The sequence below is a fragment of the Oreochromis niloticus genome, linkage group LG8, assembly GCF_001858045.2.
Source record: "Oreochromis niloticus isolate F11D_XX linkage group LG8, O_niloticus_UMD_NMBU, whole genome shotgun sequence".
In the NCBI taxonomy this organism is placed as follows: Eukaryota; Metazoa; Chordata; class Actinopteri; order Cichliformes; family Cichlidae; genus Oreochromis; species Oreochromis niloticus.
In genome coordinates, this window is record NC_031973.2 from 2,864,369 (window position 1) to 2,877,095 (window position 12,727).

The following is a 12,727-nucleotide window of genomic DNA, read 5'->3' on the forward strand; positions in this document are numbered from 1 at the left end:
AAAAAAGAAAGGCCAGGAAACTTTTTAAGCCTGACACAGCTCATTCCACCAAGAGAACAGAATTCATAAATATTCTGAATGAAGTAATATCAAAATTGTACAACTTTCACCTGTGGTACAGTTTTTGAAGTTCTTGCATTGTACCCTCTTTTCAAATTAATACTGAGTTGTTAATGTCCCCTCTTCTATTGTATAATGTGGCATTATGTTTCTACATCATCTCCTGCTGAAATATGCAACTTGCAGCATCATCATCTGCAGATGGTTTGTTGCATTGGCATTTTAAGAGGTCTTTGTTGTGTGTCTTTATATTTTTATCTGCTGTTTGTGAGGAGTTCCTTGGAACAGCTGCTGCCTTAAAGAATAAACTCAGGGGTGCAGGAACAGGTTATTGACAGACTATATAATGACTGACTGCAACCTGAGTCTCCATCACTGAAATAGACACAGATGTTTTTCTCTCGTCTAAAGCCTCTGAGTTAATTTGTTTGAGACGATGTTCAGATGCAGTCAGAGGCTTTTGGAAGCCAACAAATGCAGATTAAATTTGCTTTTATTTAGTCAAACGTGGGTGCATGTTTGTGTTGTCGATGTTTTCTGGCAGGAGCTCAGTTTCTCTTCAGTTTATAGTTTGTCAAGATTGATTTGCCTCAGATTGACACAACACGCTCACAGATGGAAACCTCCGCCGGAAATTCTGCTCTGCTGAAAGTGGAGAGGAAATAAAAAACAGCTGAAAATTAAAACTTGTAATGTCTGCAACAGTGAGCATGTGTTGTCAAAATAATTTCCAACCTTATCATTCATTGGACTGTAAATGGACTAGTTCTTATCTAGTGCTTTTCTACTCTGTTTGAGCACTCACCATTCACCCATTCACACCAGCACTTTTTTGTCTATGCTGTTTCTAAGTGCTTACTATCTAACATTCACACACATTCATATTCCGGTGGATGCATCGGAGAGCAACATGGGCTTAGTATCTTGCGAGCATCGTGCTGCATCAAATATCCTTACACAGATGTTTTATTGTTGCTGCAATGGTGCTGCCGTCAACAGATTTAGGTCAGCGTTTTCCTGAAAGGAACGCAAACTTGTGGAGGCGGACTGATCTGCTGAAATATAACCATGCCACAAGCACACAGATCTTCATTAAAAGTGTAACTACATGAAACTTCAGTTAAGCCACAATGATGTCAGCCACTTATAATGGCTGATTGTGAAGGTTTCCATCAGGATCCTCAGTGATGACAGATTTCTTCAAAGAAATATCTTCTTTGAAGAAATCTCTCTAACTATTTCCATGATTGTTTACTTCATTGAAGCCTGTATAAATCTGAAATTTATTCATTTATTTTTATATTATATTACTTCTTTTGATTTATCAGTTTAGATTCAGTGTTGTTGTGCTAAGAAGTATTATTGTAAGGTCTACCTTACAATACAAAGGCAACTGTTGTTTTATTAGGCGCTGTATAAATTGAATAGAATTTTCCTATTTCAGCATCAATGAAATGTTTGATTTGTAGTGATTACAAATTCAAATTCAAAATTAGTATGATGGTCCGTGCAGCTGGACAATAGCCAAACACCAGTGTGTTCACATAAACGTGCATCACTATGACGAGTTAAACGAGGTTAGAGTTTGACAGACCGATCAACATAATGTTTATTCTAAATGTCGGACTTAGAAGTTCCAACCAGGTTTGGTAGAGACCAGCTGTTACAGAGTACTTGATGCTTTTCGTAGTCTGAGTCTAAACATCAGTTTGTGAGGCTGGTCCTAAGGAGCCATCTTTACCACATCATTGTCCCGACCTGTGGAGATCAAAGAGTCTCATCTTATTTCTGTTTTTCATCTGATGATTGTTGAAGTTTGATTTTCACAGAAGTGTTTAATCTGAAGTGACTGCTCACACCCTCACTGTCAGCCCTCTTTTTTATTCATTGAAAATCAGTTCAGTATTTGAACTCATACATATAAACTCTTCTCAGCTCTTCCTGTTGAGCTTGAATAAAATCTATTTTTACTAAGCAGAAAGAGGAGAAGACATGTGGACACTCAGTTTTTAGGCTTCGTGACATATTCTTCAGTACACTGATGAAGATCAGAAGCATCCATTTCTTATTCTGTGTGCAGGTCACATCAGGAGAGACAACACAAAGACAAGAGATGCTGAACCTGAAGACTCTTCTTCCTCCTCGCTCCCACTACACCTCCTGTCTTTGTCTCCTCTCCCCACAGCTCCTCCTCCATCGGGTGAGTCTGATTTGATCCTCATTGTGTATTTTGTGTGTTGGTGGAGTCACATTTGCTGCTTTCGCTAATTTCATAAGCTGTATATGGATCACGTGTTAAAGCCACATCCTGTTTACAATGCTGTGTTTCCTGTCTGCAGTCTGAGTAAATTAAATAAGATAATCGTATAATCTATGGATAACAGGTTCTGATTGTGATACCATAGCAAGCTCTTTCTCAGTGATGGGTTCTGGATCCTGTTAAGGTGCTACATTGATTCAAAGGGTTCCGTTTCCATGCTGTGATTCTGATTGTGCAGTAGGGCTGTGCCATATGACCAAAATCTCATATCCCTATATAAGACATTTATCGTCCTGACAATGATATATATCACAAAAATGTTACATTTTCTGCTAATTCACTGAATCTCGGGCAGCTCGACTCGTGTGAAGTGTTTTCAGCTGGGCGTCCTGTACCTGGAGTCGAGTGGGGTTTTTTTTCATTCATAGGTGGTACAAGAGGTTTGTCATGTTTGAGTCTGAGGTGGGGGCCAGTTGGCACCATAATTTGCATGTCAGACTTTTCATAAACAAACCATGTCCATACTACAGAGGTAGGCCCTCGTTTAGGAATAAGGTCCTCGATTTGTTTTGACTGGTCCTTCCGTTTGTCATCATTTCAGTTTATTTTGAAAAATCTTAACAGGATTTTGAGCTTTATTGTGAAAGATTTATGTGGAAAATAAACAAGTGGACAGTGGAGCCACACCATGGGTTTACCGTCGTTGTTGCTAACGACAGTGCATAAAAACTGTCGCTTGTCAGTCCATAGTGTGGTTATATTAAATATAAGAGAAAGAGAGAACTTTATAAATTAATATAGCCACTACAGTGACCATGAAAACCATGAAAAAATAGTGCTGTAAACAGTTTATTTTGAAACTCTACGAAACAAACGTTAGCATATGATATGAAATGATAGATGTTTTCATATCGTCATCCGATATATATTGTTATATCGAACAGCCCTATTGTGCAGATCTCTGCAGGTGTGGTGATATTGAACAGCTTGTTATGTGTCTCCTCCTCTGGCTGCGTTCATCTGTTTTTCAGCTGCTCATCACTGGTGTTGTGTATTTTTCATTTTGCTTATTAAAATCCAGCCGTACTCGATTTGACACTGTGTATCTGTTCTGGTTTTCTGCAGCAGCGAAACAAATCTGCAGCTCAGCGTGTCATTACTGAAAATAAAGTGACTAACAGCCTCACAGACTCAAAACAGATAATAAACAGCAGTGGGGAGTCTATCGTCCACTGAGGAATATGAAAACAAATATTTTTCCACAGTTTCTGTCTGACATCAGGTAGCTGCAGTGTGTGACTGATTTTATTAGGATCTGCTGCTGATCAGCCTTCTTACTTTGACTGCTATAGATCATCAAAAAAAAGAAAAAAGAAAATCACATAATAATTCCAAAAAGTTTAGGAAAGTTAAATGTGTAGCAGTGTTAGTCACTCTCAGATGCTTCACTGAGTTTCTGCTGCTGTGTGCAAAATAACAGATTCATCAGCTTTTATAAAATGTAAAGCAGCTCATTACAGTGCTGCGTCTTTCAGCTGTGTTTGATTAGCTTGAAACTGTGTGTGTGTGTGTGTGTGTGTGTGTGTGTGTGTGTGAGAGAGAAAGCGACTGAGAAGGATTCTCAAAGGGATTGTTTAATTTTCTTCCCACAATCCCTTGCTCCTCTGAGCCAGTCGTGTGTCCAGCTGTTACGTGTTTGCTACGATGCGTAGGGCTGGCTTCCAGGCCCCTCTTCTGTGGACACCCTCTCTTCTCTTGGGCGATCGTGGCTCAAGAGTTGGCACTTTGTCTTGTAATCGGAAGGTTGCCGGTTCGAGCCCCGGCTCAGACAGTCTCGGCCGTTGTGTCCTTGGGCAAGACACTTCACCCGTTGCCTACTGGTGGTGGTCAGAGGGGCCGGTGGCGCCAGTGTCCGGCAGCCTCGCCTCTGTCAGCGGCTGTGGCTACAATGTAGCTTGCCATCACCAGTGTGTGAATGAATGGGTGAATAGCTGAATGTGTAAAGTGCTTTGGGGTCCTTGGGGACTAGTAAAGCACTATACAAATACAGGCCATTTACCATTCTTTTAAGATTAGGCTTAAAACTTTCATTTTTGCTAAAGCATATAATACGGTTGGATCAGGTGACCCTGACCCTCTCTTAGTTATGCTGCAACAGGCTCAAGCTGGAAGACTTTCCATTATGCACTGAGAGTTTCTTCTTCACTCTCCTTTTTTCTCTCCCCAGGTGTTTATATACCAATGTCATGATCCTTTGTCTTCTCTCTGTGAGAAAATCATTTTTTAAAGATTTTTAAAGAAGTCATGGAAAGCAGTCAGTGTTCACCGTTCACATTTTTTAGATTCCAGTCTGAGTTTAGACCACAGTTTTCTAGACCATCAGAGAGGAGAAGTGGATGCTGAGCTCTCAGTCTGTATATTCTTGGGCTATTGAATCATTGGTCACTGCATCCTGTTAAACAGTCTGAGGCAACTGATGTGGCTGTGCGTTAGTCCTATGGAGAGCATCTACATGTTGTAACTGTGTGCTATCACCCAGGGGAATCCTAAATGTAAGGAAGCAACAGTAATGTTCACCTCTGTTATTTGTGCTTCTTGCTTTTTCTTTGTAGTGGATTTAAACCAATCAGACCAGGAGTGACATGTTTAGCCGCATGTTCTCCTTAAATTGCTGGCTGTCTGAGTGGTGTCCCAGAAACGATGTGGGCTTCATAGATAATTGGCAAACCTTCTGGAGGAAACCTGGTCTTGTTAGGAGAGACGGCATCCATCCCACTTTGGATGGAGCAGCTCTCATTTCTAGAAATATGGACAAATTTATTAAACCCCCCAAAATATGACTATCCAGAGTTGGGACCAGAAAGCAGAGTTGCAGTCTTACACGCCTCTCTGCAGCTTCTCTCCTCCTGCTACCCCCCCCAAAACCCCATCTCCATAGAGACTGTGTCAGCTCCCAAAAAGACAAAAAACAAACTAAAAACCAGCAAAAAAAATGACTTAAACATAAAAAATCACAAAGAAAGAACAATACAGTATCCACATCTGAACCAAAGAGTAAAACAGTGAAATGTGGATTATTAAATATTAGGTCTCTCTCCTCCAAGTCTCTGTTAGTACATGACTTAATAATTGATCAACAAATCGATTTACTTTGCCTTACAGAAACCTGGTTGCAACCTATTAATCAACCAAAGACCCAGAGAGACTTTTAATTCATTTGAAAGCCTGATGCTTAGCCTCGTCCACCCCAGCTGTAAAACTCAGAAACCAGTCTTACTTGTTATCATCTATCGTCCACCTGGGCCTTACACAGAGTTTCTGTCTGATTTCTCAGACTTTTTATCTGATTTAGTGCTCAGCTCAGATAAAATAATTATTGTGGGTGATTTTAACATCCATGTAGATGCTAAAAATGACAGCCTCAACATGGCATTTAATCTGTTATTAGACTCAATTGGCTTCTCTCAAAATGTAAAAGAACCCACCCACCACTTTAATCACACTCTAGATCTCATTTTAACATATGGCATAGAAACTGAACATTTAACAGTGTTTCCTGAAAACCCTCTGCTGTCTGATCATTTCCTGATAACATTTACATTTACAATAATTGATTACACAGCTGTGGGGAGTAGACTTCATCACAGTAGATGTCTTTCTGAAAGTGCTGTAACTAAGTTTAAGAATATAATCCACCCACTGTTATCATCTTCAATGCCCTGTACCAACATAGAGCAGAGCAGCGATATGAACACTACTCCAACATTATCTTGTTAAGAATTTTACCTCCTCACTACGTACGACTCTGGATACTGTAGCTCCTGTGAAAACTAAGGCCTCAAATCCGAAGTACCTGACTCCGTGGTATAATTCTCAAACACGTAGCCTAAAGCAGATAACTCGTAAGCTGGAGAGGAAATGGCGTGTCACAAATATAGAAGTTCATCATTTAGCCTGGAGAAATAGTTTGCTGCTTTATAAGAAAGCCCTAGGCAAAGCCAGAACATCTTACTATTCATCACTGATTGAAGAAAATAAGAACAACCCCAGGTTTCTCTTCAGCACTGTAGCCAGGCTGACAAAAAGTCAGAGCACTGTTGAGCCAACCATCCCTTTAACGTTAACTAGTAATGACTTCATGAACTTCTTCACAAATAAAATTTTAATCACTACAGAAAAAATTACCAATAATCATCCCACAGATGTAATATTATCTACAGCTACTTCACGATATGGAAAGAGAACTTGGCCTTTACAGGAGTTGCTCAGGCATGAATATTCCAGCGCACAGTTTCTGTGTTGATGTTAATCTATGTAGTGATTCAGCAGAGTGCTGGTGTTTTCTCACGATGAGTCTCAAGACTCATTGACCATGCTCGTTAACTTTGCATGGCCTGACACGTTGAGGTTGGAAGCATGAAGAGATTCATTCATGTTGTTCTACATGGATATATTGAGCACCTACTCTCAAATTCCATCCGTCCGTCCGTCCGTCCGTCCGTCCGTCCGTCCGTCCGTCCATCCATCCATCCATCCTCTTCCGCTTTATCTGGGGCCGGGTCACGGGGGCAGCAGCCTAAGCAGAGAAGCCCAGACCACCCTCTCCCCAGCCACCTCCCTAGCTTATCCAGGGGAACACCAAGGCGTTCCCAGGCCAGCCGAGAGATATAATCTCTCCAACGTGTCCTGGGTCTGCCCCGGGGCCTCCTCCCGGTGGGACATGCCCGGAACACCTCACCCAGGAGGCATCCTTGTCAGATGCCAGAACCACCTCAGCTGGCTCCTTTCGATGTGGAGGAGCAGCAGCTCTACTCTGAGCCCCTCCCGGATGGCTGAACTTCTCACCCTATCTCTAAGGGAGAGGCCAGCCACCCTTCGGAGGAAGCCCATTTCCACTGCTTGTATCCGCGATCTCGTTCTTTGGGTCACTACCCACAGCTCGTGGCCATAGGTGAGGGTAGGGACATAGATCGACCGGTAAATTGAGAGCTTCACTTTTACGCTCAGCTCTCTCTTCACCACGACGGACCGGTGCAGCGTCCGCATCACTGCAGCCGCAGCACCAATCCGTCTGTCGATCTCCTGCTCCCTTCTCCCATCACTCACGAACAATACCCCGAGATACTTGAACTCCTCCACTTGGGGCAGGAACTCATCCCCGACCCGGAGTGGGCACTCCACCCTTTTCCGGCTGAGAACCATGGGCTCAGATTTTGAGGTGCTGATCCTCATTCCCGCTGCTTCACACTCGGCTGCGAACTTTTCCAGTGCAAGCTGGAGGCCATCACCCGATGAAGCCAACAGAACCACATCATCCACGAAAAGCAGAGATGAGACTCTGAGGCCACCAAAGTGAAAGCCTTCCGCTACTTGGCTGCGCCTAGAAATCCTGTCCATAAAAATTATGAACAGAACCGGTAACAAATGGCAGCCCTGGCGGAGCCCATCACCCACCGGGAACGAGTCCGACTTATTGCCGGCAATGCGAACCAAGCTCTTGCAACAGTTGTATAGGGATTGAATGGCCCGTAGCTATGGGCCAGACACCCCATACTCCCGTAGCACCTCCCACAGGACACCCCGAGGGACACGGTCGAAGTCCACAAAACACATGTAGACTGGTTGGGCAAACTTCCATGCGCCCTCAAGTATCCTTGAGAGGATAACGAGCTGGTCCAGTGTTCTGCCACCAGGACGAAAACCGCATTGTTCCTCCTGTATCTGAGGTTTGACTAGCGGACGAACTCTCCTTTCCAGCACCCTGGCATAGACTTTCCCAGGGAGGCTGAGGAGTGTGATCCCCCTGATCTCCGCATTATTGTAGAGGCGTGTCAGCCAGGACAGCCCTACAACTTCCAGAGCCTTCAGGAACTCGGGGTGGACCTCATCCACAGCAGGGGCTCTGCCACCAAGGAGTTGTTTAACTGCCTAAGTGACCTCGCCCCCGGAAATTGGCGGGTCATCCCCCTCATCCCCAGACTCTGCTTCCTCCTCGGAAGACGTGTCAGTGGGATTAAGGAGGTCCTCGAAGTATTCCTTCCACCGCCCGACAATTTTCTCAGTCGAAGTCAGCAGTGCTCCACCAGCACTATACACAGTGCAGGTAGAGCACCGCTTTCCCCTCCTGAGATGCCTGACGGTTTGCCAGAATCTCTTCGAGGCAGTCCGAAAGTCTTGTTCCATGGCCTCTCCGAACTCCTCCCACACCTGAGTTTTTGCTTCAGCCACTGCCCGAGCCGCATTCCGCTTGGCCTGTCGGTACCTATCAGCTGCCTCCGGAGTCCCACAGGCTAACCAAGCCCGATAGGACTCCTTCTTCAGCCTGGTGGGTCCCTTCACCTCTGGTGTCCACCATTTGGTTCGGGGTTACCACCACGACAGGCGCCAACCACCTTGCGGCCGCAGCTCAATGCAGCAGCTTCGGCAATGGAGATGCTGAACATGGTCCATTCGGACTCAATGTCCCCAGTCTCCCTCGGAATTCTGTTGAAGCTCTGCCGGAGGTGTGCGTTGAAGATCTCACGGGCTGGGGCCTCTGCTAGGCATTCCCAGCACAACCTCACTATGCGTTTAGGTGCACCGGGTCTGTCCAGCATCCTCCCCTGCCACCTGATCCAACTCACCACCAGGTGGTGATCAGTTGACAGCTCAGCCCCTCTCTTTACCCGAGTGTTCAGAACATATAGTCGCAGGTCTGGTGATATGATTACAAAATTGATCATCGACCTGCGGCCTAGAGCGTCCTGGTGCCACGTGTACTTATGGACACTCTTATGTTTGAACAAGGTGTTCGTTATGGCCAAATTGGGATTTGCACAAGTCCAATAACAAAACACCGCTCGGGTTCTGATCAGGGAGGCCTTTCCTCCCAATCACGCCCCTCCAGGTCTCGCTGTCGTTACCCACGTGAGCATTGAAGTCTCCCAGTAGGACAACAGAGTCTCTAGGTGGAGGACCTTCCAGCACCCCACCCAGGGACTCTAAGAAGGCTGGGTACTCTGAACTGCCACTTGGCGCATAAGCGCAGATGACAGTCAGGACCCATTCCCCGACCCTAAGGCGCAGGGAACAAACCCTCTCATCCACTGGGATGAACCCCAACGTACAGGCAGCAAGCCGAGGGGATATTAGAATGCCCACCCCAGCCCGCTGCCTCTCACCAGGGGCAACTCCAGATTGAGACAGAGTCCAGCCCCTCTCCAGGAGACTGGTTCCAGAGCCGAAGCCATGCGTAGAGGTGAGCTATATCTAGCCGGTACCTCTCAACCTCACACACTAACTCAGGCTCCTTCCCCACCAGAGAGGTGACCTTCCATGGCCCAATTGCCAGTCTTGGTAGCCGGGGATCAGTCTGCCAGGACCTCCGCTCCTGGCCGCCGCCCGGCACACAATGCACCCGACCCCTATGGCACCTCCTGCGGGTGGTGGGCCTGCGGGAGGACATTTCCCCTTTTCGGGCCGTGCCCAGCCAGGCCCCATGGACTAAGGCCCGGCCACCAGACGCTCGCCCTCGGGCACCCTCCCCTGGGCCTGGCTCCAAGGCGAGGTCCCGGTAACCCTATCCCGGGCAGGGTAAACGGTTGCCTCGATGTTTTCCTCATAAGGGTCTTCTGAATCGCTCTTTGTCTGGTCCCTCACCCAGGACCAATTTGCCATGGGAGACCCTACCAGGGTGCAAAAGCCCCCGGACAACATAGCCCCTGGGATCCCTGGGACACACAAACCCCTCCACCACGATAAGGTAGCAATTCACGGAGGAGCCTACTCTCAAATCTCAAATTATTTCTGATAAATCAGAATTGTTACTATGATAGCACTGCTGTGACAGTTGGATGGCCACCTGCACATGAATATTTTTGTTTTCATCCATGGAACTTACCTTCATGCCCTGCATGAAGCCAGCCAGGTAGATCAACCAGTTGTGACACTGCTGGAATACCGTGCAGATTTAGAAGTTCTTTCCAGGAACAGGCCAGGAGTACAAGTGAGACTGGCTTCGGTGCATTAAGTTGAACCAGCCTATTAGAGCAACAGTGATGATATTTATATCGTAAATAAACAAAAAGCTCCAGGACACTGTGTTTGAAAGTGCTGGGCACACTTCCTTGTTTGGCTTTGTGCTGGGTGGAAAACCCGAGGTAGAGTTTTGCTTCTTTTTGCACTTACCAGGAATAAATCAAGGAGCCGATTAAAAAACCCAGAGTGGACTTTTGTTTGTCAATGAACTCAGTTACGGTTTTTGTAACTTTTTTTGAATTTTTTTGTGGTTGGCTGTTTTGAATATATTTCTGTGTGTATTATAAATCCTAAGGAGACAAATGGTGGAGAGTCCAAGGTATTAAATCCATAGTAGGATTTGCTCCTTAAGAGGCTCGTTGACACTCTATTGATCACGTCCCCCACTAAAAGGCAGTTTAAGCAAAAACTTGCTCCTGGATCATAAATATATATCAATACAGAAAATATAATTAAGAGACATTTGAAGCTTGGCCAAGAATATTAATCTTATTCAGGAAAGGTCTGTTGGTAGAGAACTTTATGAGCAGCTTTGATGTCACGGCTCATCAGATGATGATTTTCAGTGTTTCAGAGTTAAACTGTTTTTGCATGTGAAACCACCCCACCCACTCGCTGATCATTTACAGTGGGAAAGAGAAGAACTGAAATCATCAGTAAACACATGCACACACAATGTTTGTCGGTAAGCCTGCTGATCTCTGCTGTGTTCAGAAGCAGTTTGCTAAAGTGACTCTATAAACTGAGAACAGAGCTTTACTGAACACACACACACACACACACACACACACACACACACACACAGTTCTCTGGGATGTAACTGGGTATTTTCAGGACAGCTCATAGATCATCTTTACAGGGTTCTGCTTTATATTGCATACACACACACACACACACACACACACACACACACACACACACACACACAGCGGGAGCTTGGTCTGTATTGATAACCAGCTGATTGATTGAAGAACCTGAAACCTGACAGGGGCCATTAATACTGTGTGTGTGTGTGTGTGTGTGTGTGTGTGTGTGTGTGTGTGTGTGTTAGGGTTATTTAAACATTTGTATCCAAAAATTAGGGTTAGGGTGCAGATAGTGCTATATACAAATTATTTTTGAAGTGCTCAGTTCAAAAGTCCAATATGTGCAAACATCCAATGGAATGAAGCTTCAGTGAATCCAATCCTCTGAGTCTCCCGAACAGGATCTCATAACATCACCAATCAGCAAATACTGTCTCAGAACTCCACTGGGCCACAACACTCGGGTGAAGACTGAAATTAAGGACCCAGCTTAAATAGCAGACAGCTGATTGCCAGAAGATCTGCTGGTGCTCGATTGATTCAGGTAGGTCCAGGACTGGGTCAAGATCCCAGGAGGATCCTGTAGTAGTAGGTCAGAACACCCACACACAGAGAGAAAGAGAGAGAAAACAAAGGAGAGGTCACAGAGCATGGTTTTGTCCAGGACTGCCGAACCTAGGAATGTTCTTCAGGGCCATACACCTGCCAGTTCACCAGATCAGAATCAGAATTGTGTTTATTGGCCAAGTATATGCGCAGACAAATACAAGGAATTTGGTTCCGGTAGATGGTGGCTCTCAAGCACAGCAATGTAAATCACACACACACACACACACACACACACACACACACACACACACACACACACACACGTGTCTATATATACATTACACATGCATACACATACATACACAAAGCTGTGTAAACTATAAATAACTAATCTAAACTTATACACATAAAATACAGAAATGAAATGAGGTGGAATGAATACTACAGAATGTACATAAGTTGCAGTTGCAGTCTGGCAGTGGGAGCAGTGTGACAGGTCAACTGTTTAGAAGGGCGAGGGGAAAGAAATTGTTCCTATGTCAGGTGGTCCTGGTCTGCAGGCTTCTGTACCGTCTGCCAGAGGGCAGCAGATCAAAAAGTCTGTGTCCAGGGTGTGAGGGGTCTGTGATGATTCCTGCCTGTTTCCTGGTACTTGAGAGGTACAGATCCTGGAGGGAGGGCAGGGGGGCGCCGATGATCCTTTCTGCTGCCCGTACAGTCCGCTGCAGTCTGCTCCTGTCCTGTTTAGTGGCTGCACCATACCAGACTGTGATGGAGGAGCGCAGGACAGACTCAATGACTGCAGTGTAGAACTGGATCAGCAGCTCCTGTGGAAGACTGTACTTCCCCAGTTGTCTCAGGAAGTACATCCTCTGCTGGGTCTTTTTGAGGATGGAGTTGATGTTGGTCTCCCACTTCAGGTCCTGGGAGATGGTGGTACCCAGGAACTTGAAGATCTTCACAGTTGACACAGGGCTGTCTGATATGGTGAGGGGGAGCAGAGTTGAGGGATGTCTCCTGAAGTCCACTGTCATCT

At 45.4% G+C, this 12,727-nt stretch overlaps 1 protein-coding gene across 3 annotated transcripts in view; it reads left to right on the forward strand.

Moving 5' to 3' along the window:
• Nucleotides 1-12,727, forward strand: part of tcerg1l (transcription elongation regulator 1 like) — a 91,737-nt gene that overhangs the window by 15,963 nt on the left and 63,047 nt on the right. For all 3 annotated transcript variants that reach the window (XM_019362418.2, XM_019362420.2, XM_019362419.2), the window contains exon 5: nt 2,141-2,260. In XM_019362418.2, the coding sequence (XP_019217963.1) occupies nt 2,141-2,260 (120 nt within the window). The remainder of the gene's footprint in view (nt 1-2,140; nt 2,261-12,727) is intronic.